General features: G+C 37.7%; 3 protein-coding genes across 3 annotated transcripts in view; 1 reads left to right on the top strand and 2 right to left on the bottom strand.

Annotated features, from left to right (window-relative positions):
- LOC144643339 (melanocortin receptor 5-like) overlaps positions 1-27087 on the top strand; it is a 213471-nt gene that overhangs the window by 139853 nt on the left and 46531 nt on the right. The window lies entirely within an intron of this gene.
- LOC144646089 (uncharacterized) lies at positions 2065-9552 on the bottom strand. Its single transcript, XM_078505615.1, has 7 exons — positions 9347-9552; positions 8740-8777; positions 7459-7582; positions 6865-6936; positions 4444-4663; positions 3792-3808; positions 2065-3181 (listed from the first exon to the last, which is right to left on the bottom strand). Exons 1-7 carry the CDS (start codon positions 9550-9552, stop codon positions 2065-2067), a joined length of 1794 nt encoding a protein of 597 aa, XP_078361741.1.
- Positions 16447-21305, bottom strand: LOC144657538 (uncharacterized). The gene is made up of 5 exons (XM_078518215.1): positions 21106-21305; positions 20720-20791; positions 20196-20267; positions 19020-19091; positions 16447-18031 (listed from the first exon to the last, which is right to left on the bottom strand). The coding sequence occupies exons 1-5, from the start codon at positions 21303-21305 to the stop codon at positions 16447-16449; spliced, it is 2001 nt and encodes a 666-aa protein (XP_078374341.1).

The raw sequence follows: 27087 nt of genomic DNA, 5'->3' as shown, positions 1-27087 counted from the left end.
ATGAAGTAAGCTTGGTACAGTTTAGTTATGACGCGGTTTACTTTTGAGTTGTATTACAATAGTCCCCTCTACTAACTAAGGCTGTAGGTAACGATTGTGTAAAATCTAAACCCGGCCTGACCAATCGATGAAAATCGATGATCGGAAATCAATCAATCAATCGATATCAATCGATGATGGTTAGTTAATTGATATCGATTGGCATCGGCCAATCGATGACCAATCGATAGTCACAAATAAAATTTCCTTAATTACATCGATTGTCATCGATTGCTATCGATTTTTATCGATTGTCATCGATTGTTATCCATATCTTGCGGCGTACTTGGGCATCCCCAGGACAATTATCGAGGATATCCGGAAATAGATTTTCGCAATCCTAAAACGACTGATCGTGAGCTATGGGCACAATGTCTATTTTCCTAAATCAATAAACATTAACTGGATGTCCATGTATGATACACCATTTGAAAGGTATTGATCAGAATAGTTCATAAAACCTGTCAACAAATAATTAAAAAAGTAATGGCCTTCCAAGAAATAGCTTTAAAACATAGAAAGAAAAAAGGTTTAAAAATGTCTGTATCTCCGTATATATAGTAGGTATACCCCTAAACTATAGCTTATTGTGCAGCTCTCAGTCAGTCGTGGTTAATTTAAGTTATGTTGCATCTCATATACGTATCAGGAAAAAAGTTTCAAAAGTTATAGGGGTGGTCAATCAAGTCACAAATAGGGGGAGGAACAATTTTATGTTTTCAAAATGCAGATCTTTCCAAGGTAATTTTGGTAGTAAAAATTCAATTTAATCGGACAAATATTAATCAAGTTATGACGTTATGTGCCAAATGGCACTATCGGGGCTTAAAGGGTAAAAGTTACTATTAATATTATACTATTATATTTATTGGGCTTGTTTAGATAACAGTAACATAATAGCATATCACGAAAATGAATTATTGATTGCTTTTAAGAGCCACTGAGTTGATGTAATAACACTCATGTTAAATCAAACCAAACAAAAAACAATCGATGAAAATCAATGGTAATCGATGATAATCGATGAAAATCGATGACAGTCGATGAAAATCGATGAAATTAAAAGTCACAAAATTTTCCGTCATCGATTGGTCATCGATTTCCAATATCAATCGATTAATTGGCATCGATTGTAAACGATTGGTATCGATTATCATCGATTATCGGTTTCATCGATTGGTCAGGCCGGGTCTAAAGAGATTACATTGCCAAGTACTGTTTAAAATGCAATATTTGTTCAACATAGTGTATTTGTACAATTAAAATAAACGGAGTAGATAACGGCGATTTGTGTTAACATCGGTACAGCCGTTGTTTGAGTCGTCACGCAACGTTTCTACGTTTCCACGTTTCTATGTTCTCCACTACTAAATGCTACTAAATAAATAGGGATAAGGGAAAGAAATGGATGGCATGGCAGCGATGTCATCTTAGAATAGTTCCACTCAGTAAATAAATGTTGCTGTGATACGTCACTGTGAGCACAGAGGGACTATGTGATTTGTGCTATATTAGTAGCAAAATGGGAGGAGATTAAAATTTCAAATCCTTATCTCTTTTAAGTGGTAAATCATGATATTTCAAAAATGTTTTCAGTTTTGGAGATAACTGTGAAAAGTTCTCCTTTTAAGTATATCATTAGATATTATATATTACTAAAATCAAAATTTGATGCCAATTTCATGACGTCATTTCCCGCCATAAATAGCAAAATCTTAAAACATGAAACGAGTTCTTTACGGGTGCAAAGTTTCAAAATGAATGATTTAAAATTCAGGACGTTATTCATGCACTTTTTAGCGTCCTCTGTGCTCACCGCACCGGAAGTGTATTATGAAGCGTGGAACGTTTGAAATGTTTATCTTTTATATCCCCTGAAAATGTAGCTTGTACCAACAGTGTTATGTTACCACTTTTGCGTACGCCTTTTAAAGATGCAGTTTCTTTATAGGCGTGATGGCAGGCGTGACGGCAAGCTTGACGGCAAGCGTGACTTGTGACGCGCACGCCTGCCGAAGGTGTAGTTTATTCAACCGGCGCAACGTCATGTGTGTTACATCTTGATGGAAGGTTTCTTTTAAGAGCGTCCTTGAACTTGTCATTTCTAAACGCGTGTACGAGAGGATTTAAACAGGAATTAATGCTCAAGCAAAACATAGGAATCCATTGCAATTGCTTTATTGCTCTTCTGGATTTAATAGTTAAATTGTGACTAGATGCTCCGAACAAATTCCATGCACCCACTAATAGAATAGGCATGAAAAAGAACACCAAGTTAGTACCGACTAGGACGGCAATTCGCTTGGCTAGCGTAGACTCTCGCTGCACTCCCATTTGCTGACTGGATCGTTTGACAACCGTGTAAATGTGAACATACATTGGGATTGTCACGAGATAAAAAATTATTCCGATAGAGCCAATTGCAATTGTGTAACGAGTCTCTCTAGGAAGACGTAACATGTCATGTGTCACAGGAATGCAAAGGAAGTTCTTCTCGTAAATGTCCAAGTAATGTGCAAGGCACATCATGAATGCTGCAACGACCCAGTTAAGAGCAATCGCCAGCGAAGCTAACCTGGGTGTCATGCGAATGTCAGGCTTCATGCTGAAAACTATACAAAGGTATCGCTCAAGAGTGAGTGCGACAGAGGTGATGGAAGTTGTGCATTGTCCAAGCACCCAGAGAGATCCAATTCTGGGACACTGAGTTTTGTGTATACTGCTAGGGTTTTGATGCAAATCTTCGTGTTCATTGCTCACTATGATGGACGCCATTATCGCTAAATAAACACAAATCAAGGTATCTCCCAGGGCTAAATTACTTACTAGTACCATTGAAACGTTTTTTCGTAAAGATTTTGTCAACAGAATGTTTAAAACAACAATCAAATTCATGGCACCTCCGAGTGTTCCAAACAGCAAATGCATGGAGAAAACGTGTTGGGTGGTCCGCCAACATGGAAAGGACTTTGTGACATTAGTCTCTTTTCGCTGAATGCAGTCGTATAAACTTCTGCACTCTCTGACAAGAAAGCGATTACGTGCAAGCAACATGAGGTAATCACTGATCGTATAATGATAAGTGACGCATCTATCAGGACTGCTCCAATTGAAAAGTGGATTGGGATTTATGCGTTTTTCCCTTAATCATGAAAATTCACAAATAATAAATCACACAAATATGATTAAGATGGTTAAGGGCGATATCAAAGAACTCACATTAGTAAATGAAAATAAGATAACCAGACAGAATAAACAAATTGTTAACAAATATGAGGAAAAGGTATACAGCTTTGGATATGACAAGCGCGCAATAAAATACATATCGGAAAGTTGTATAGAATTATATCCTTATGGATATTAAAGACAAACTCATCTGTTTATCCTAGGTTATGATCCAAGGTTTTGATCCAAGGTATTTTTCGATTTCCATTTTTTGATTTTTAGTATAAGAGATTTTTAGGATTTTCATTATGTCAACAAGGTTTGTTTTAAACGCACTATAAAAATCACATAAGAAAAAAATGTGTCCTAATATTATATGAATAAACCAGAAATACAAAACAACAAATTATCTGATTTAATCAATGAAATAATATCAAATCAAGATACGAACAGTTGCTCTAAACATACAATATCTATACTAAAACTTGTGATAGCCCTCAATCATAGAGCTCAATTAAATGAAAAAATATTATTCCATCTACAATCCATCTCAAATTTAAATTCCATAAAAAACATCTTCGAGCTACAACAACTCAGTAATCATCTAAATTCTCAAATGAAAAAAATTGATATTTTAAAATCACAAATCATCAATTCAAACATTAAAAAAATAGAAATCATTATAAGAGATGATAATATGGATATAACTGAATGTTGAAATGACCCATCCACTATAAACGCACTAAGATGCAAGATTTTTAAAAAAGAGTATAAGAGATTTTGAAATAAATTTCAAAAACATCATAAAACTCGGCTTCGCTTGGTTTTCCAGATTGATATTTCAGTTATGATATCAAGGCTTGTTTAAACGCACCGTATAAAAAAAGTTTAAAAAAGAGTATAAGAGATTTTGAAATAAATTTCAAAAACATCATAAAACTCGGCTTCGCTTGGTTTTCCAGATTGATATTAAAGTTATGATAACAAGGCTTGTTTAAACGCACTGTTTTCAAAATTTTGAAAAAGAGTATAAGAGATTTTGATATTTTGATTAAAGGGTTTAGCAAGGTTTGGTTTTTAAGACTTGTTTTCTAGGGTTTGAATTTCGGTTTTGGATCCGAGATTTGGTTCCAATATTTGAATCCATTTTTGGATCCAGTGCTGTGAGTAGTATAGGAGTTGGGGATGTATGAGATAATAAAAATTTTTATGATCTCGTACCCCCAACTCCTATACTACTTTGATTTCGTCCTCGCTAACGTTTTTGATGAGCCAACAGTCCAAGCATTCAGCATCCCAGGACACATTCCTAATTTCCTTCAGTCTTGGTAATTCTAAAAGGTATTTTTCTTTCGGCCTCCATCCCATGGTCCCTTGCACATCAATGGTCATCAAAGATGGCAGTTGCAGTGAGACACCACGGGCATTCCATATTTGGAGATTGTTGCCTGTCAGGTTCCTGTAATGTAGAGGGAAAACAGTTAAAGGTTAAATGAAGCAAAATTTCGATTTTTTTAAACCAAAAGGCTAATTAAGAACCAAATAAACATATGGCGAAGTTTCAAGCTAATTAGACTTTGCACCGCAGATGTATTTCAAGTTAAAAAATGCTCGGGAAAATTGTCCGAAATTGTCGTAAACACCAACAATGTTCATACACAACCTCTCCAGCGAGGTTGCAAAAACACCGACTATGACGTCACTGTTTTTGTGCTGTTAAAACGGAGGCATCTCAATTACGTTGGAGAAAGGATTTTGCGGCTTAGAACTAGCTAAAATATTTGTTTTGATCATAGCACTTTTAGTTTGTTGATATAGCTTGTCAAGTTTGTATAATAAGAATTTCAATTTTCTAGTTTAATATTTTCGCCAAATGTAATTAGCTTACAGGCGTGCACGTGCGCGTGCCTTTCGATCGCAAAGCCATCAAAAACACCAATTATGACGTCAAAAAAAATTCAAATCTCGTTCCATTCCAGCGCGCGATAATCGTGGAAAAGTTTTCGTGGAGCCTTCGAAAATCTCCGCAGTTTTTGCAGTATTTCGCTCTTAAAGGCTCAGAAAGCAAAACTTTTCCTGAGGTTAACTTAATAATGGATTGTTTTAACGTTTGGTTGAAAAACAAAAATAAAATCGAAATGTCGGTTCACTTGATCTTTAATTATGTTTTCATTTCCGCGTTTAATAATAATATAATAATAAATAATTTTTCAAGAGGAGGCTCCCGTCACATGAAGTGGTTTTCAGGGAGGTCCTCAATTAAAACTAATACAATGTTAAAAATTAAGTTAAAAAGGTAAATATATAAAATTACAAGTATAATGTTCTAAAAATAAAAAAATAATGTTCTAAAGATTAAGAATAATGTTCCAAAAATAAAAAGATTTCTGTTTTCATTTCCGCGTTAAAAGGGGATAAGAGAACAAGGAAGTAAACTTTTAAAGTGCAAGATTTCTATCTCATATTTAATCAAACTTCTAAAATCTAAGACACTATTCCTGCAATGCTATTCCTTTGCCAAAAAAAACATTGATCTCTATGCAAATAATGTCGTCGGTTCAGTGCTCCATTTCCGCCATTTTGAAAATCGTCACGAAAAAGGCCCTGGGACGAGGTTGCTTTATTTCGTGGATAAATTATCCTTGAATTATGACGTCCCGGATAACGGTGCTTCTAAATTGTAGCATAAACATATTTCTTTATGTGATCTAATTTTGTGTTCAATTTTATGCAGTCAGCTTGGGACATTGATCTGTAGTTTTTCCAAAACCTTTCGCAGTAATTCGGTCATGAGAAACGCCATACAAAGTGGCCCATACTTGGTCATACTTGCCGGGACTTATCCCGACTTCTGTAGCATTAAGCGGCTTCGAGTATATCTACTCCCCCCCCCCCCCCCCCCCTGGATGGGATGCTGGTCCATTTCAGGGTTATCCCCAGCATTATTTCGCCGGTACCCATTTATACACCTGGGTGGAGAGAGGAACGATGAGAGTAGAGTGTCCTGCTCAAGACACAACACAATGACCCCGGCTAGGGCTCGAATCCCCGGACCTTTCGACCCGGAGTCCAGCGCGCTAACCACTAGGCTACCGCGCCCCCACAACTAGCTTTAAGTTTGTTATTTTTAAAGATGTTTCACACTCCCATCGGAATCGAGTAACAGCTTCTCGAGAGACTAATGACTAACAGCTAGTATGATAAAACGTTTTTGAACTATAGCATAAACATTCCTCTTTTGGTTTAGTCTACGCTAAGGGGGAACACAATAAATTACATGCACATCAAGGCTTACTTACATGTTTATTGATAATTCGTAAAATTTAAGTTACCCAATAGCTTCATTTTCGTTCTTCAAAGAGATTTTTGTTGCTAAAAATGTTGGGCAGTTATAAACGTTAAGCAATTTTAATTACAAACTTTCCCCTTTTGGTTTTACACCAGCACTGAATAACACAATAATCGGTAAAAATCAAGTTTCCCCAAAGGCTTCATTTTTGCCCTCAAAGCAAATTTTGTTTCTAGGAATGTTTGGCAGAAAACAGAAAAGAGAAATACAGAAAATGATTTTTAAAAACTTGTAATACTGACTTAAAAATTACTCGCTTATCCTTTCAGTATTTTCCCAAGGACAACTTGTCTCTAGCTTGTTTTACTTACAGTGTTTGCAGGGAAAACAGTCCGCTAAAAGCGTCTTTGTGAATCACCTGGATGTTGTTATACGTCAATGACCTTTTAAAGGGAAGCATAACGCAAATTATTATTTTTTTCAGTGTCGTACCTTGGAATTTCTTATATGTATACTCAGCCAGTTTACTCTGAGTGACATTGTTCTTGATATCATCAGCGAAATCGTGGCCTGAGAAATCACCAGCGATACTTTCGAAGCAAGACGCATTTGTATTCATTGCAAATGCATGAAAAATTCTGGCAACGGGCATGGCAGGTTTTCAACTACAGAAAATATCAGATTCGTTTATCTCACTTTTTTGGAACGGGTTACTTCTGCAATACAGGAAACAGGCAGGCAAATGAATTATCCTTTGCGAAGCACATCGTCTTGGCGTAACAAAGAACAGTTGTATATGACTAACACAAATACTCTCTCCCACTCCTAAAGTTATTTTTAATTCGGTGTTTTAACAGAGCGCAAGTATGGGTGTAAAATGCTTGTCATAAGGTTAAATCCAAACCCAAGAAATAACCACGTGTTCTAAAATCATATACTAAAACCATAAGAAAAAAGAAACTTACAGATTCAACAGATTCTTCAGACCCGCAAAACAGTTTGGCAACAATTCTTCCAACTGGTTTTGAGACATTTCTCTGAAAATGCATACAGAGCATATACTTGTTATTTTATTTATCAATTCTGACTCTAGATAATAAATTTGTAAAGTAACACTGTAATACCTGTATTAATACTTGTATTTTGTTTTTGCTTTTTTTTGTGGTAATTTGCCAAACTGAACACATTGCAATTGGCTATAGCTTATAACCAGCATCGCCTTTCCTTGAAAATCTTCTCTAGGTTTCCCTACATTGTTAAGTAACAAAATGCCCAACTTAGCAAAATGGAAATTAAATAAGCTTTTCCGATTTCTCTTACATAAGCTAAGATAAAAATATGGTTGGTTGAATTACCATAATGTTGCATGTCATGACCAACCAACCAATCATCAAACAATCAATCAATCAATTAATCAATCAATCAATCAATCAATCAATTAATCAATCAATCAATCAATCAATTAAACAATCAAAATAAATTAATAAGTTACTTACTTAATAGATAAGATAATAAATAAAAAAAGAAGTGCCCATGCAATAGTATTTTGAGGGAAGTAGGGGGTGCGAAATATGTGAGGAATTGTAATGAACTTAACCCTATTCAGACCGGGCTTTTTTGGACCTTCTCAGACCGGGGGGGGGGGGCGCTTCGGAAGCCCCCCTATGTAACTTCCAGAATATTTAAGCAATCACCATGAAACTTATAGGATGTATTGTATGTCCAAATCTCTTTCTTTTGGTTTACTTCACGTGGGATGGTGACGTCACATCACGTGACAATTACATCATGATGTCAAAACAGCCGCCATCTTGGATCCGCCATCTTGGATTTCAAAATTTTTCCAAAATGCCAGAAAACCGCCCAAAATCACTGCAAAGTACTAAAATAAAAAAAATGTGCTTTACACCCGTAAAAATGTGAAAATAATCCCATTTAAGTTGATTTTCATTAACAGAAACACGCAAAATTACAAATTTGGGAAAACATGCCTGTCAAAATGCCGTTGCCATGGTGATGTCAAGTTCCTGACACATCATCTAACCCTACCAAATTGTTGCCAGATAAATTTTAGGAAAACTCAGAAAGTTTGGCAGCGTTTGGTTAAATCTTAAAAAAGTTATAAAAGTTCAAAATCAGCGCGGGCCTCAAAAGCCCCCCCCCCCCCCCCGGTCTGAATAGGGTTAAAACTGCTCGTTACAAGTTGACTTACAAGTTGATGAGTCCTGAAAAGTTTTTGAATGTACTTGGTTTTGTCGCCCTTATTTTATTGTTTGACAGATTCCTGAAAAACAAACAAACAAAAAAAACGAACAAAAACTCAGCAGTCAAAATGTATGGTGCAATTAGCGCTAACTACAGAGTCGATGTTTATCTTACTGAGCCTGTTTCGTTTTGTGCAAGTTACAAAGGAACCCACGCATGGAGAGACTTTCGATTAAGTGTTGTAAAACCAAACCCAAATTAATCTGACTGGCCAATTACTAAGGACTCATGAAAATCTAGCGAACAAATTAAAACTCGAAGCGAAAAACATGTAGAATTAATATTCGAAGCAAATACATGGCAGGCACGACGCACAGGAAAACGTTGTAAGCGAGTCACGATTAATTGGCTTTAGATTGGCTGATAAAGTGGAGCGAGCGAGCGAGCGAGTTTTTTTAACCAATAAGTTAACGTGGTAATTTGAAACCAAAGCAAACCCGAATTACTTTCGACACTTAAGTGAAAGTAAATAGCTTTAGACGCATGGTTTGTTCTTTGCCAGACTGATTTACTGTTTGATCAGTGAATCAATGACCTGGAAAGAGTGTTATGTTAAATCCTTGACTAAGCAAAATACTCGTAACTTACAATGAGTTTACAGCCTGAGGAGTGATAAACGACTGTGATATATTTTCCAAGTCACTCATCCTGCAAACTGCTGTGATGTTCTCTTTATCACGAGAACAGGTACATCTGGTATCTGTGCAATCGCTGCTTTCCCCAATCAAGTTGTTCTCGGCCGAGAAAATGATGAAGACAAATATTACAATGCTTGACAAGGAGATGCGACTCATCTTAGATTGTTTCAGCTGGACAAATGTTTTGAAACAAAAGAAAGACAAGAAAAGTCAGGAGAATTCATTTCATGACAATATCACTTCAAGAGTATTGCTTTTCCTCCTGGATGTCACCTTTGTCCATCGACTACGCCCCAACCTATTTGTCCAGTTTAGTTTTTTTAAGGATTCACCAGTAACTATTCAAACTTCTGAGTGAAGTGAGGCACCGTCAAACTGAAACTTAACCAAAGACACAGCCATTCTCGTCCCCAGAGCCGCGTGTTCCTCCTGGCCGACAGAGCCTGGAGAACAAGAAACAAGTGGCTCTGAGGACACATGATTTGACTGGCAAGATCTTCAACAAAGGAAATTTTAATTTAGCAAATTAAATAAACCGTTTTAAAATTCCTTTGTGTAATGGATTTTACTATGATGCCTCCAGACCCACTAGTTCTTCGTGCCCCAGGGTCAGCCAGCTAAGAGGGACAAGCGGCTCTGGGGACAAGAATGGGACACAGCAAGCTGTCCCTTTCTTGAGTTGATCCCAGACCTCCCATACCGAGTGGAACGCGTTAGCCATTTGGCCACTGCGACTTCTTGAAATGAAAAAAGCGTGTACATTTCAGTACACTTGGTCCTTGATTAAGAAAATACGATAAAATGCGAGTAATTAAAAATCACAAACATTATATTAAAAAAGTGCACTTTATACATGCCAGCGTGAAGAAAATTTGACGTGAGGTTTAAGACCATAAGCCACAATTTTAGATTGCTGCAGTTCAGAAACTTTAATAGCTGCGAGTGTTCAGGTCCCCTCCTACAAAACAGTAAGCGTGTTTGCATGTGATTTCGCCCCAAAAGTGACTCACATTCAAACTTTAGCATCTTGAAGTACTCTCGACTTTCGTCAATATATGTATATCTGGGTTGCTAGAAATTTCCTCAGAGTCGCTTTTCTAGTGTGCATAATTTTTGTTTCCAGGTGTAATTCTATGATCTTAGCGCTAAAAAGGAAGAGCACACGGAGATATCTCTAAGAGATAATTTCAGCTAATTGTAACTGATGTTGCATGCTAAACCTGGTTTAACTTGTGACATTCCATATAAACACACGAGCAAGAACAAGGATAAAACCTATTTTGATCCTGCTAGGCAGCATCGTTGAGTTTATATTAACCCTTATTCCCGCGCTGATGCTTGCAGTAGTTCCTTTACCAACGTAATCTTAATAAATAAAACGCAAGTGATGAGGGTAATCTAAAGGAAAGTTACCGGGACACTGGAAACTGATCTTGCCTTCTTTGTTTTGCTGCGAGTGAAAGTGCAGAATCTGAGCTTTTGGCAACGAAGACTAAGGTACTGAGCTTAGTGCCAGACTGTGCAGAGCAAATGGGTAGGCCTCAATACACAGTGGCATTCAATAGCAGCACATCAGAAGTAGGCAAATTTAATTAAAAAATACCTATCACGAGGAAAATAAAGAATTTAATTTAATGAAACTGATCCGTTATACGATCAAGTTGTTTTGTTAGAATTTTGAAAAAATATTGTAATGATTCTAGCTATTAGGTTTTGAGACCACAATGGAAACAATAAATTTCATTTCAGTAAAAGGTTTCAGTTGCCCTCCTCGTTGCTTTAAATAAACACTCTGACAGATGCTTATTCAGACCCTTTATAATTCCCTATACTATTTTTTACAGCCATTCAATTAAGCGGATATTTGGAAGAAACCTCTACAATATGGCATATTGAAACAATTTTCGTTAAATGAAAAATATCTCCGTTGGTTATACAGACTTTTCTGTCCTTAGAATGTTAACTGAAAGCTTTTGTGATTTATATTAATTATTTTATTCCATGCACGCTGAGAACATTACTCTGAGTTTGCCCGTTTATTTAAATTTAGATGTTAAAAAAAACTTATTAATGCCAAAATCTTAATGGTTTTCCTGAGGAAAGGGGACAATGTTATACGCTTAGTCCTTGACGCTTTAAAACTTTGAAGGACAATTGGCCATGGAAGAAAATACGCCCAAAAGACGACGAAAAAATACTATATAACAGATATCAAAAATTATGTCAGGAAACTACAGATCAATGTTTTACTCTCATTAACAGCTACAAGTTTAGATTCCCCCTCGGACAGCAGTACACAGTAATTACATTTTAAATTCTGTGACACAATGCCTACAGTGAAACGAGCGGTCCGAACGGACAGTGTAGTGTTTGAGAGAGTTGTCACGTGACTCGTCACCAGTCGAGCTTGTATGTCTGGCAATTGTCAGACGAGACACGTCTGTCATGTTATTTGAGAACATGATCTGTCTAAAGAAGAATTTCACCCAACACGTTAACAGCGGTTTTTCATATCTTGCAGTAAATAAGGGAGGTAGTTAATGACATCACTTATCAAACTATTGATTTTGTTAAAAAAAAAACTTAAGCACATCACCTCAGTGACTAAAGAAGGTAGCTTACTTACTGAAAATAATTCGAGTCATCCTGCCACGTTCTTTAATAACGTGATCTGTCTAAAGAAGAATTTCCCCCAACACATTGAAAACGGTTTATCAGATCTTGCAGTGACTTAGGGAGGTAGCTAGTTAAATGGCATCATTTAGCAAACTATAAATTTTGTTAAAAAAAACTTAAGCACATCACCTCAGTGACTAAAGAAGGTAGCTTTTGTACGGAAAATAATTAGAGTCAGCCTCGTGACATTCTTCAATAATGATGTCCGTATGAACTTGCTACCAGGCTGACGTCTCAGCAAGCTCAAATTTTAATCACTCACTGCTAGCTAGCTCTCTCCTCCGCAGAGGCTTCTTTAGTGAGCGAAGGCGAAAAACACGGGGGAAAGAAGGGGAAAAACACAGTGTCCCCCGCGCGCTTTCGTTTCGTTTCTCTCCAGGCTCCGCGCGCTTACTTTTCACCTCTCCCCATTTCCCAGCCCGTACGAAACACGAAAGAGGCCTCTGCGGAGGAGAGAGGCTAGCTAGTGTGACGTTAATCCTTTATAAGTTTTAAATGTCCTCTCATTTTACTTCCGGTATCTTCGGAATCCAATCTGCTTGCGCGATTACTCACGTGAATCTGTTGACATCTCACCGAGTTGGGTACTAACTATAAGTTTTTTAACAGTTTATTTTGGTGCAGTACATTTATCTTATGTTGCGATGACCTTTTTCCCTATTAACTGCCCAGAGCTCAAATATTAATCTCTTACTGCTAGCTTGCGTGACGTGTATCCTTTATAAGTTTTACATGTCCTCTCATTTTACTGCCGGTATCTCCGGAATCCACTTAGAAGTCTTACATCAAGTATTTTGTTTGCGTTATTACTCGCATGAATCTGTTACCATCTCACGGAGTTGTACACTGGCTGTTAGTTTTTTATCAGTTTATTTTGGTGAAGTACATTTATCTTATGTTGCGAATACCTTTTTTCCCTCAATTAATTGCCCGGAGCGCGTTCGAGCCTTGTCGCGAATTTTTTAACCCATTGCTTTAGAACATTCGTGGACAATAACAAGCCAGTTCCAGTCTAATTTGCATATGTATGTCTACGTACTTGTTCCACTTGACCGCACAATTAACTGTTTACGTCTGGCGTAGCGGAATTCGCTTCCCCACTAAACTAACTGCATTAGTGTAGTGTACAAACACTACACTAAAAATTAGGGTCGTATAAATATGCGTGGGATTTAACGGAAATGGTCGAGACCACACGGGCAGGAAAATGGGGAAAAATGAAAAGAAGCAACACAAAACACAAACACGTTTTTAATCCTTTAAGTCATTACCCACGCGAACTGCCAATTATTTAAAAGCTGAATAACTGATTGTGAGCTCCATGCATCGATCCATATAACCCAGTTTAGTTTTATGTTTCTGTAAGTTACTCAGAATATAGTCAATGGAAGAAAACATGTCAAAAACAACACATGACCCAGATCTATAAAAAATGTGCCCGTAATGAGTGTGTGAATCTAGCGGACAGCTGTTTCTACAATTTCATTAACTTGTTAACCCTCGGGCGTACAAGCAAATCCATACCCCTACCGTCGTAAAAGTGGAGGGGGGGGGGGGGAGGGGGAATGGATGGAACCCTTCCAGGGTTTTCCTTCTATAACATAACATAACATTTCATATACGTTATTTAGACACGGTAAAAACATCAGCTATAAGAACGGATTAAAACACAATAAAAAACTGATTTAGGGAGCACGAGGGAGACATCAGGCAAGTGGTAAGTCTTTTAAAGCGGCTAAAGGAACAAGCAGTTCTGGCATCGTGGGGAAGGCTATTCCACAACTGTGCCCCACTGTAACAGAAACTTCGTTTTAAAAAGTCCGTACGGGCTAGAGCTAAGCTATTCGCCTTCTCTCTAAGATTATATTCTGTGCTGAATGGTTTAAATGTTAGGTCTTGTAAGTACTCCGGAGCTTGTTATTGATAATTTCAAACATTAGTTTCGCTTTATGCTTTTTCCTTTTGGTATAGAGGGTATCCCATCCTAGCTTTAATCGGAGGGTGGTAGCACTAGAAAAGAAATCCGACTTCGTGATGATCCTAATGGAGCGATTCTGTAACTTTTGTTATTTATCAGCTAGTTCATTGCTGAGACCATCCCACACAGGACAGCAATAGTCGAGCTCAATAAGAGCTCTACATAGCAAAATAGCTTAATCTTCGCAAATGAATGGCCTCAGCCTTTAACCCTTTCCAGACCGGGGGGGGGGGGGGGTGCGGAAAGTGCCCGCGCTGACTTGGAACGCTTCAATGATAACGTTTTCAAGATTCAACCAAACGCTGCTAAAATTTGCGAGTTTATCTAAATTTGTCTGGGAATAATTTGGTAGGCATGTTTTCCCAAATTTGTAATTTTCGTGTTTCTATTAATGAAAAATAACTTTAATGCAATTATTTTCACCTTATTAGGGTTTTTAAACACAGTTTAATTGATTTTGAGTACTTTGCAATAATTTTGAGCGGTTTTCTGACGTTTTGAAAAAATTTCGAAATCCAAGATGGCAGATCCAGGATGGTAGCTGTTTTGACATTATGATGTGTTGTCACGTGATGTGACGTCATTATCCCACGTGACGTATACCAAAAGATAGATTCTCGGACATACTATATATCCTCTAAGTTTCATTGTGTCTGCTTAAATATTCTGGAAGTTACGGATGGGGGGGGGGGGGGATTCCCCCCCGGTCTGAATAGATCGAAAAAAGCCCGGTCTGGATAGGGTTAAGAGCACTTATACCAAAGGAAACAACCCTAGCAATCTCATTGACATGTTTGGCCCACCACCAATGTTGGTCAATGTGGATTCCCAGGGATTTAGTGTGGCAAACTCTATTATTCAGTTGGCCTTCTATATGTATGTTTATTGAATGGTCGGCTGTATTTTAAAGCCTCTGACGCGAGCCAAAAAACATAAGCTCGGTGTTAGCAATGTTTAAACTTAATTTATTTACCGTCAGCCATTCGTGAAGGTTGAGAACTTCGTCATTTATTGAATTTTCTAGTTTGGGTAAGCTATTGGCGGCAATGCTAATGCTGGTTTCATCAGCATACATCCAAGGGGAGGCTTTACTCAGACAATTTGGCAGATCGTTGATATAGAAAAGGAGAGGCCCAATTAAGCTTCCCTGTGGGGCGCCACAGGTAACAGGGCGTGCGCCAGATAGCTCACCATTAAATAGACACTTTTGTTGTCGGTCACTGAGATAAGAGTCAAACCACCTTAGGGACTTATGATTAACTCCATAGCAAGCTAACTTTCGCAAAAGAATCTTGTGGTCTATTGTGTTACACCATTAATAAAACCGTTGTCATAACAGACCAGCTGTTAGTAACTTAAAGCAAGGATGTAAGGGTGCTATGTATGGATCTAAAGCCGGATTGACAGTTGTTGTAGTGCTCGATAAAACCCCAGTAATTTTGTCGGCAAAACTTCCTAAGCATCTTGTTGACCTCAGTAGCTCGTTTAGATAGCTCAGGGTCATCTGCTCGAGTAGTAATACTGGAGATGGCTGTCGATATACCTTCTTGCTCGACCATGCGCGCAAGCTTAAGATCAACGATTTCGTCTGCAACTGACGGAAAGAGTTCGTATTGCAAAGGTTGTTAGTTCCTACATGAATGATAATTGTGTCTGGTTTGCGTCTCACAAGCGGCCTTATGTGCATGTCAGCTGTAGAACAGCCTAAAAAAATTGATACTTGAACCTTAGAGAGCGGGCCAGATTATTAAGGCACACAGCGAAATTATTTTGCACTGTGTAGAAGCCCGTCGCCGCTTACTCTAGAAGATGACATAATTTTTGCTGACTGTGATATCATATGACGTCACATGAAGTCATTAGAGCAGCCATTTTGGATCCGTCATCTTGGATTTCACCGTTTTCTAAGAAATTGAGGCAAAATCAGGCCAGAATGCTTATGGAATGTAAAAATAAACAAATCGAACGATTGTGATTCAAAATGGCAACGACAAATATCAAGGACACATGGTTGACATATCAACATTTCCGCAAGGGATGAATGAACAGCTTTTGAAAGTTTCAGCATTGTAGAGTAAACCCTCTTTTCAAAATTTCAAAACAAAAACCTCATGGGGGGTGGCATCAAAAATCCCCCCCCCCCCCCTACACGTCCGAGGGTTAACTTTAAGGTATCGGAAAAATATGTTATTGACAATCAGTGTTATTCCTATCTACCCCTCCCCTTGTACGTCCGAGGGTTAAGAATGTCTGTCAGTGGGACATTGAAGGCATATATCATTATCCGATACTTTGGCGTTAAATAGGCTAACTTTTGTTGGAAGAATATTATGATTTATCTTATATTGAAACATTAATATTATGTATCTAAAATTGTGTTTTGGTGCGTGGGATGATCATTTTACTTCTTTCGAAGATGCAGATTGCATAGCCGGCGTTACGGTACTTGTGTTACGAACGCCTCCTGAATATGCAGCTTCTACAACCGCTGTGACGTTACTTACGCCTCCTGAAGATGCAGTTTGTACAGCCGCTGTGACGTTACTTTTGTTACATTCACTTCCTGAAGATGCAGCTTGCACAGCTGATGTCATGTTACGCGTGTAACGCACGCCTCCTGAACGTGCAGCTTGAACAGTCGTTGTCACGTTACGTCTGTTATGCACGCCACCTGAAGGTGCAATATGTACAGCAGGTGCTGTGACGTTGCTTGCGTGACAAGTCAATGGAAGATTCCTCTTCAGAGCGTTCTTAAATTTGTCATTTCTAAAGGCGTGCACCAGAGGATTTAGACAGGAATTAATGATCAAGCTAAACGGGGTCATCCATTGCATTTCGCCGGTAGATTGTGTGAACAAGGCTAAGACACCCAGCGATATAATGGGCGTAAAAAAGAATACCAAGTTTGTCCCGACTAGGATGGCAATTCGCTTGGCTAAAGTCGACTCTCGCTGCACTCCCATTTGCTGACTTGATCGTTTGACAACCCAGTAAATGTGAACATACATGGGAATGGTAACAAGGTAAAGAGATATTCCGCCAGAGACCAGGGCAAAGGTGTAGTAGGTCTCTATGGGATAATGCAGCGTGTCCAATGCTACAGGAATACAAATGAGTGTACGACGGTAAATGTGGAAGTAATGTGCGATAAACATCATGAATGCTGCAACAACCCAGTTATAAGCAATTGCCAGGAAAGCTAACCTGGGTGTCATACGGATGTCAGGCTTCATGCTGAAAACTATACAAAGGTATCGCTCAAGAGTGAGTGCGACAGAGGTAATGGAGCTCGTGCATTGTCCAAGCAGCCAGAGAGTTCCAAGTTTGGGACACTGAGTATTTTGAAAATTGTTTGGGTACTCAAACAAGTTTTTATAGTCATTGTTTACAATGATTGCCGCAATTATTGCTGAATACACACAAGTCAACGTATCTCCCAAGGCTAAATTACCTACAAGTACCATGGAAGAATTCCTTCTCAAGGATTTGGTCAACAAAGTATTAAAAACAACGATAACGTTCAGACAGCACCCGAGGATTCCAAGCACCAGCAACAACAAGACGACGCGCTGGATGAGAGTCCAACAAGGGAAGCATGTAGAGAAGTGAGCTTCATTTCGGAAAATGCAATTAATTAAACTCCTGCACTTTCTCACAACGAAGTGGTGCCGCGCGAGCAACACAAGGTAATCACTGAACGTGAACTGTTTTTTAAAGCACTCAAAAGAACTACTCCAACGAAAATGTGAATTGTTGTACATGTTGATAAGGTACTCGCTAACGTTTCTGATGAGCCAACAGTCCAAGCAGTCAGCATCCCAGGACACATCCCTAACCTCCATTAGATTTGGTAATTCTAAAAGATATTTTTCTTCAGGTCTCCAACCCATGTTCCCTTGCACGTCAATGATCATCAAAGATGGAAGGTGCAGTGAGGCACCATGGGTATTCCATATTTGGAGTTTGTTGCCTGTCAGGTACCTGGAAAGGCGAGGGGAAAACAATTAACCCTCGGACGTACAAGCAAACTCATACCCCCACCATCGTACAAGGGGGGGGGGGGGGGGGGTGGATGGAACCCCTCCCCGGAGTTTTCGTTATATTAAGGCGTAGCGAAAATATTTTGCACTGAGAAGAACGCCCTTGGCTTACTCTACAAGATGACATAATTTTAATTGGCTGTGACGTCATATGACGTCACGTGACGTCATAAGAGCCGCCATCTTGGAGCCGCCATCTTGGATTTCAACATTTTCTTAGAAAGTCACAAAATAACGGAAATTGATGCAAAATCAAGCCAGAATGCTTGAATGTAAAAATAAACACATTTTGCACTTCTGTTTAAAAAAACTGGAAGAAATCACGAAAAATGTTAAAAATGACGATTTTTGACAAGACCTGCCTGTATTTATGACGTTGCCATGGCAACGTCAAATACCATGGACACATGGTTGACATATCGAAATTTTCGCAAAGGATGAATGAACAGCTACTGAAAGTTTCAGCATTGTAGAGTAAATCCTTTTTTCAAAAATTGGGAAAAACCTTATGGGGGGGGGTGGCATCCACCCCCCCCCCCCTTGTACGTCCGAGGGTTAATTATGTTTTCATTTCCGCTTTCTATGGGGATGTAAAAGATACAAGAGTGAGTGCGACAGAGGTAATGGAGCTCGTGCATTGTCCAATTCCGCCGATATCCAGCAACATTCTTTTGAGAGATAAACCAAAGTTTTATAAGCAATAGCTAGTTTGATAGGATATTTTTTTGGACTGTAATAATAATGAACTTTCCTCTTTTTGCTGTACACCAGCAATAATATATATACATGCCTGATCAGTGGGCTAATCCGTAAGATTAAAGTCGCCTTAAAGCTTCATTTTGGTGTTTCAAAGCAATTTTTGGTGCTTAAAATGTTAAGCAAAGAAAGGAAATAGAGGAAGCGATCTTATTCTTGTTTGTTTAACTTACAGTGTTTGCAGAGAATACAGTTCGCTAAAAGCGTCTTTGCGAATCACCTGGATGTTGGTATATGTCAGTGACCTTTTGAAATAAAACATAAAGCTAATTATTATTTTATTATGTCGTACGAAACCTTTATTCAAGGCACATGCTGAAACGATTTCTGTAAGAGGCATCGTTGTTAATAGCATCCTTAAAATTGTGGCCTAACTGAATTACCAGCTGACACTTTCGAAACAAGAATTATGCATTTTCATACATCATCTTTATAGCTTACAAATGGTAACTGTAAAGACTAAGACATTTCCAGTTTAACCTTCTTTAAATGTCAAATTGAAATGTATTTTTTTTCAAAGACCACGGGAGACCACATGATATTTGCAGCCAGAACGGTAGGGAGAGGTTGGGGCGATGGGTGCATCCCCACCCCCATTCCCACAAGCTATGGAAAAAAACATCTATTATTGACTAGCAATGTCTAAAAGAAAATATTTTTTTGTAAAAAGAGAATAAAAAATGGGTTCATGTAACTTGTTAGGTAATTCTTTCCCAGCTTCTGGTTGGGGGTTACGGTCATGTGGGATATAATTTCATGAGTTCTTAGGTGAAGAAAGCGCGGTTACATCGCTCTTTCGCTGAATGCTCTTAACAAGTAAGGACAATTTCTCCTTCTCTCCGCTTTCTCCTTTCTGTTGTTGTTATATTGGGTTTGGCGGGTTCTCCCCCACCTTTGCTGTGATAAAACTTAAAGGTTTTAATATAAGCGCATTCGATCCTTGGCCAAAATATGCCAAAATGAAAGTCGCGTGCTTTATTATCCCAGTAAACGAAGCTTCGCCAAAGGAACACATCCATACTTTATATATGCGTGGTGTTTAAGAAACAAGCCTACATAAAAATGTTTTTTGTTTTTGTTTTAATTTTTGAAACACGACTAAAACAGTAAGGTCTGTACCCCAATTTACTTTCTGTTGCAGCTTGAGAATGAAGTCTGCGTCAACTGGTTCATCGGGTAAACCACCACAATAAAGCGTTGAATTTAGTTGTTGTTCATTTTCAACAAAGTAAAAAAATATTAAAGCTTTATTTTAGTGTCGACAACAAACAGAACATTTTCATCGACATATTTACTTCTTTGCGTTCTAAAAATCATAAACTACAGCCATTAGGAATAAAAATACTTACAGATTTATAAGATTCTTCAGACCTGCAAAACTGTTTGGCAATAATTCTTCCAACAGGTTTCGAGACATTTCTCTGATTAAGGAAAAACACATGAAAACGTTAGTCAGTTAATTTAGTTCTAAACTCTGATAATAGATAATTAAATTTGAAAGAAACCCTGTTTTACTGCCATTATGGCATTTAATACTTCCATTTTCACCTTTCCTTGAAAATCTTTTGCAGGTTTCCCATGTATTGTTAAGTAACAAAACGCTTAACTTAACAAAACGGAATTTATATTATAAGCTTCTCTGATCTCTCTGACATAGAAATTTGGTTGGTTGAATGAACGAACAAACTGACGGATGGACGGACGGATGGAGTGATGGATGAATATATGAATAAATGCGTGTATTAGTGAGCGAAAGAGAGAGCTTGTTAGTTAAATAGTGAACTGATAAATTAGAAAACAGATGATGAATATAAAGAGCGAAAGGATCTAGAGTTGTATTAAACTGGAAACTGACCATTACAAATTGACTTACAAGCTCATGAGTCCTGAAAAATTTTCAAATGTACTTTTTTCTATCGCTCTTATTTTATTGTTTGATAGATTCCTGAAAACAAAAGATAAACAGAGAATTTAACATTTAAACTAAGCAGTAAATATGTATGGTGCAATGGGTACTAAAAGTGTAGACCGCGCCGTCTGTGTCAAAATTGTGTACCTTGAAAAGGATCTCGCACATAGAGCGATTTTCCTTTGTGTCGTAAGCAGGTCACAATTGGTTTCGGCTTAACTCCTGATTGGTTGAGAAAGTGGCGCTAGTTTTCTTAACTAATCTCAAGGCGTAGTAGCGCAAAACTAAAGCAAAAGTATAAAAAGAATATTAAGTTCAATCCTTGACTTAGCAAAGTTCTCGTAACTTACAATGTGTGAACAGCCCTGGGATTGTTAAAAGACTGTGATATATTTTCCAATTTACTCATTCTGCAAACTGCTGTGATGTTTTCTTCATCTCGAGAGCAGGTACATCTGGTATTTGTACAAACTCTGCTTTCTCCGATCTTGTTCTCCGAGAAGATAGTAAAGACAAATATGACAAGGCTTGACAGAAGGATTCGACCCATTTTTAGGCGAGGACGTAGTCTCGAGCCTAATGTTATCATGTTAGTATAAAGCGATTTTGGATTCTTCGTGTTAAGATGGGCGATGTGATGATTCGAACCGAAGAGGACTGGTAACTAAGACCATGGTTTGAGATTTGTTGGCGTCCGCCATCTTGGTTGATTGGTCGAGCATGTGAGAATTTTTCGCAGCCAGAAGCCTTGACTCGATTAGTAGCTGATATTTTTTTTCGCTCACTTACAAACTTTTTGTGATATCAAAGTACACAAAAACCTTATCGACACACCTATAAGTCGAGGGACTAAACTATTTGTGATTTGAACTACTGCCTGGCGAGACCCTGGCGACATTGTAACCTGAGCTTTAACTGAAGACGAGAAGTGCAGAAGACGTACTGCGACAACTGCAGCTGAGGTGAGCTATCTAAAGTTTATATTTGCTTGTACTTTATTGAATACCGTAGTGTTGGAATAACATAATTGTCAAAGTATTTATGGAATCAAAATTACGATTTTAAAAGTGAAATATCTGCCAGATGTTGTTACATTTAATTTGCTAAAATTTATAGATCAGAAAGCTCATTCGCGATCCCTTCTGGCAACAAAACGTTTTCACTCTAATACTACTAGGTCAGATTTCAACATTGATTTTAATAGTGGTGTACAAAGCAGCAGTAAATCTATATAAACAAATGATTGTAAAATATGGATACAAACAAACTTATTTAAGGCTTTGCCACTGATAACAGAACTACAATTGATCATATATTTATACAAATGTAAATAAATCAAGAGTCCAAAATGGTGTTCTAGAGACACACCTCTTAACCACACAGCTTTAAAAAGCTGTGTGATTAACAACCAAAAAAGAGTATATACATTTATTTTTGTAGGCTATGATAACCAGTAAAAGATTTAAGAAGATATAATGTACATGTAGAAAGATGTGTTTCAGAATAAAGAAAAATTTTATTGAATTTAGTAACTACTTATGTTGCATTAAATTGTTGAAGTTAATCAGTCTTGGTGTCTAAACAAATAAGTGTTAAACAATTATTAATTTTTTTAAACTATTGATTCTTTCTTTCATTATGTTTACAGAACAGAAATAAAAACAACAACAACAGAAAACAACCAAGATACAGTTTTCAAAGAATCCACTGATTGCTGTGCTTTGTCCTAATTGCTTCAATATGTTTAATCTGCACTTTGTCAAGAAGCACCATGACTGTGTGAATGTAGCTATTGCATTGGAACTGGTTATTGGCCTCTATTCTGCCTCTATGCAATATGTACATAATAAAAAGCCCAATCGTCACCATGAATGGCAGATATATTTTAAGCAAAACACAGCGAAAACCATGTAGCAATTACACCAAAGTTAAAAAACGGTGTAAAACATCTTTGGATTTACTACTGAAAGACCCTCAATACAAATTCATCAGTGGCAAACCACTGTATCAACTCTACTTCCTAGTCTCCACTTGTACTATATCAAAATTTTGGACTTATTGGACTTGCTTGCATCACAGATTGTACAGATAGTGCAAACAACTATCAGCCCCATTTAAATTTAACAAGAGTCAATCAAGATATTATATCAACTTTTCTTCCTGGAAACTTGTACTCCCTTGCACTGTGTTTTACCTGTAAATGATATTAAGTGTTTGGACCTACGTACTGGACAAAGGGTACGTTACAGATTGTACAGTCAGTGCAACTGTCAGCAATCTAGAGACAATCTAGATACATTATTGCAAAACAATATTTTTATGCCAAACTCGTCGAAGTTTCCTTGCTGTCTAGTACAGTTACAAAATATGTTGCATTCCATTGTCAAAAGTCGTGATAGAAGACATCATATTAGAATTGTACAAATTAAATTGCCAATTTTGTGATCAAAGCAGCTTATTATTTGCCTTTTATTAATTAACGTTGGTTACAAACTAACCATACCTTGGAATGCACAACTAAAAACACCACTGGAAAACAACGTGCTGTATTTTAAAATTTTATTTACCTGACAAACCCATTTTCCCGCCTTTATAGCAATTGACTCAGTGTCTTAACTTTCGACTTAGAGCGAGGAGCCCAAAAAGGTGACCACTTTTAATGTATTCATATTCTTTCTTGCAGATTTTATCCAATCAGAAGCTCGTCACAGCTTTTCATTGGAAAACGGTTGCATGAAAGAATGTGAATTAATTAAAAGTGGTCACAAATGTGGGCTCCTTGCTGTAAATCACACTTTAATCAACGATATCAATTTCGGCGTTCAATTACTTGGATATCTTTTGGACTCACAATTTTACTCAATAGACATTTTTGGCTTTGTCAGTGTAAATTGCCATTTCAAACCACATGATGCTGCCCAGAGAACTTGTTTTTTTTTAAACAAGTAAAAAAAACTAAAACTATCTGAATACCAAGAGCATTTGTTTGAATTTAAAAGAGTGATTCTCAAGAGTGATGCCACGTAGTCTGAAAAGGGACAACAAACAAACAAAGCTCAAAAGGCCTATTCTCAGTTCTTTGTCTGGAATTTTTAACATACTGACTTGCTTAACTGGAACGTCCTCGCCTTAGTATGCATTGCATACCGGTTATTATTTATATCCTGAGTTGGACAAACGTTCTGAATAAAGACAACAGAGATCATTACATAACAACATCACTTCTTTTAGCGAGCAATGAGAAATATTAACAGTTACATGCAATTGCTGTTGCATCGTAAACCTGGTCTCACTCGCGACGAAAACACAAGTTTCTATATGAGCGCAAGAGCAAGGAGAAGGATAAAAAAACTATCTTAATCCATCTGCTAGGCTGCGTGTAAGGTTATATGAACCATTATGCTTGCGCTGATGCTTGCATAAGTTCCTTTACCATTGTCAACTGAATAAAATTCAAGCGACGAGGGTAATCTGAAGGAAAACATACCTTACCGGGCACTGGAAACTGATCTCGCCTTCTTTGCTTTGCTACCAGTGAAAGTGTAGAATCTGAGCTTTCGACAACGAAGACTAAGGCACTGAGATTAGTGCCGGACTGTGCAGAGCAAAATAATATGGTTAGCAAAGAACACAGTGACATCCAACAGCAACACATATTAGTTAGCAAATTTAATTTAAAATACCTCACACAAGGAAAATAAAGAATTCAATTTATTAAAACTGATCTGTAATACAATCAATTTGTTTCTTTATGAATCTGGCCAAAATATTGTAAATTATTCTAGTTGTTAGGTTGTGTTTCCACGGTAGGAACAATACATTTCATTTTAACTATTTCAGTGAAGGGCTTGCAGTTACCCTCCTCGTTGCTTTGACTCAAAAAGCTGCTTGTTCAGACCATTTAAAAATTGGCTTTACTGTGTATACAGCCATGCCATTGAGCGGATTGAAATGGTTATTATTGATTAAAGAGAACTCTCCGTTGGTCGAATAACTGTTTCTGCCCATAGATAAGATATTTTGATTTATTTAACATCAGAACGTTAAGGATATTACTGTGTGCTTTGTATAACAAAGATTTTCGTGTTTCAAGTCATGTTCAAAATTAAAAGTGATCATTTCCCGTAGACATCATTTATTTCAATTAAGAGGTAAATGATTTCAATGATTTCGGAATTGGGAAAATGCGATAAGGGGGGCAATCGCAAGGAACTACCTCCCAGATGAGAGAAAAAATAAACAGACATAATGATTGCAGAATACCACTGTCCGGATCAATCTTCTTTTCTCATTATAACCTTCTAATTTAGATTTCCCCTTGGACAGCACTGTGGCTACACGGTCATTAATTTTAAACTTAAATTCTATCACACAATGCCTGTTAGTCAAGTCAGAATATAGGTAAGGTAAGAAAACTATGTAAGAAACAACTCATGGTCGAGCTATTAAAAATAGCTCCGCAATGAGTGCGGACGACTTTTCTAAAACACTTTTTAAAACAACCGGTATTCCTAAAACACTTTCATACAATCATTTGCATTCTATTTTTAGACCTCGCGCAGTCGCGCGCTGCGCTATTGCACTTTTGCCTTACAATGTTATTTGTGAAAACTTTATATTTAGGTGTGAGCAAATCAAAACAAAGTTGAAACCCAGTGTAAATTATATATATATTACCTTAAAGAAATGAACAAAATTAAAAACGCGGATGTATTCGATCTTACGACATCGTTAAATGTCGTAACTTAAATAATTGTATTTAGCCTTTTCGTTTGATGTGTATCATGGCATAACAAGGTGTGTCACTTTTAAAATCTTAACACAAAACGAAAACTGTCTCCATGTTCCCTCCTCCCTTACATACATACATCTTCAACAAGTTAAGGAAATTCTAAGTTACATGTAGCTTGGTACAGTTTATGCACCGTGTTTAGCAGCATTTGACAATGGTAATGGCCGTCACATAGGATTTGTTTTACTGTTGTATGAAACGATTATGTGAAATCTAAAGAGATTTCAGTGACATGTTCCATTTCAAATGCACTATTTGTTCAGCGAAACGTTTGTAATGTATTTGTACAATTAAAATTTACTGAGTTGCGTGACAATTCATATAACGGCGGGCTGCGAAGGAGCTGCAGGATTAGCTGCATTTTCCGTCTTAATGCGGTTGGCGTGACTCTCGCTGAGTGGACGTCTCCTTTTGTAACAAATATTACTTTCCAGGTGGGGTACTCTTGATTTCAAGTGACGGGGATTATCAAATTGAAAGAAAAAAACAAGACCCAAAAAATACCAAGGGCTTCCAACAACCCCCCCCCCCCAAAATTCCTGGACCAAAAATTACCCCCCCCCCCCCAAAAAAAAAAAAAAAAAAATGTCATGCCGAATTTCTGACCCTTAAATTCCCATAAAGGGGAGATAATATAACACAAAGAAAAACATTTTAAGATCAAACATAGCGATAAGAAAAACATTAGAAACATGTTTGTTTGTACTTTAGTCGCAGAACTATGCAGCCAATACACTACAACGAGTCTTTAGATTGTTTTTAAAACCCTAAAAAATCCCCACTTAAATCAAGCCACCCAAAAAAATTGCCAACTGTTGACTCTTACCTACCTAACTACCGGAAACGGGCTTTGAGAAAGACTAGCGTTTCAAAATTTACCCACTTTGGAGAGCGTTTTGGAAAAGTATCGTTTTCGGCGAGCGAAAACACTGTTTTAGTGTGGACGGTTGGCCTATCCGGGTAAAAAAAGAAGCGTTTCAAATTTACAAAGGGTCAGTGTGGATGGGACCTAAGACAAATCGTGTTACATTCAGAAGTCTGCTATAAATGTTATTGGCCTGACCATTATTTTCTATTTGTTGACACAACCGCCGCCTGGTTAGCTCAGTTGGTAGAGCGCCGGACAGCTGTGCGGGAGGTCGTGGGTTCGAACCCCCAGACCGGACCAACACTCAGAGTCTTAAAATAACTGAGGAGAATGTGCTGCCTTTGTAATTACATCTGCAAATGGTTAGACATTCTAGTCTTCTCGGAAAAGGACGATAAACCGTAGGTCCCGTCTCCTGTATCTTCAGTCTTATAACAGGGGACGTTAAAGAACCCACACACTATTCGCAAAGAGTAGGGCACGAAGTTCCCGGTGTTGTGGTCTGGCCTTTGCAACTTCCAGTATGTGTACAGCGCATTTGAACATTACATATGAAAAATGCGCTATATAAATTGATTATCATTATCATTACAACATGATCGAGCGTGCGTCGCCCTTGAAAGGCTTATAGAAAACTCGGGCTCGTAGTCCAGTAAAATAGAAGGCATCATA

The sequence above is a fragment of the Oculina patagonica genome, chromosome 1 (assembly GCF_052425735.1).
Source record: "Oculina patagonica isolate OP01 chromosome 1, crgOcupat, whole genome shotgun sequence".
Taxonomy (NCBI): domain Eukaryota; kingdom Metazoa; phylum Cnidaria; class Anthozoa; order Scleractinia; family Oculinidae; genus Oculina; species Oculina patagonica.
The sequence above is the reverse complement of the archived record's forward strand: the minus strand, read 5'-3'. Positions and strand labels throughout refer to the sequence as shown.

Coding starts and splice junctions, on each gene's coding strand:
- LOC144657538 (XM_078518215.1), bottom strand. CDS start 21,305: ATGGGTCGAATCCTTCTGTCAAGCCTTGTCATATTTGTCTTTACTATC. Junction 19,092..20,195: donor CTGAAGAATCTTATAAATCT/GTAAGTATTTTT, acceptor TTATTTCAAAAG/GTCACTGACATATACCAACA. Junction 18,032..19,019: donor CTGTATTCTCTGCAAACACT/GTAAGTTAAACA, acceptor TCGCCTTTCCAG/GTACCTGACAGGCAACAAAC.
- LOC144646089 (XM_078505615.1), bottom strand. CDS start 9,552: ATGAGTCGCATCTCCTTGTCAAGCATTGTAATATTTGTCTTCATCATT. Junction 7,583..8,739: donor AATAAGGGCGACAAAACCAA/GTACATTCAAAA, acceptor TTTATTATCTAG/AGTCAGAATTGATAAATAAA. Junction 4,664..6,864: donor CTGTTTTCCCTGCAAACACT/GTAAGTAAAACA, acceptor TCTACATTACAG/GAACCTGACAGGCAACAATC.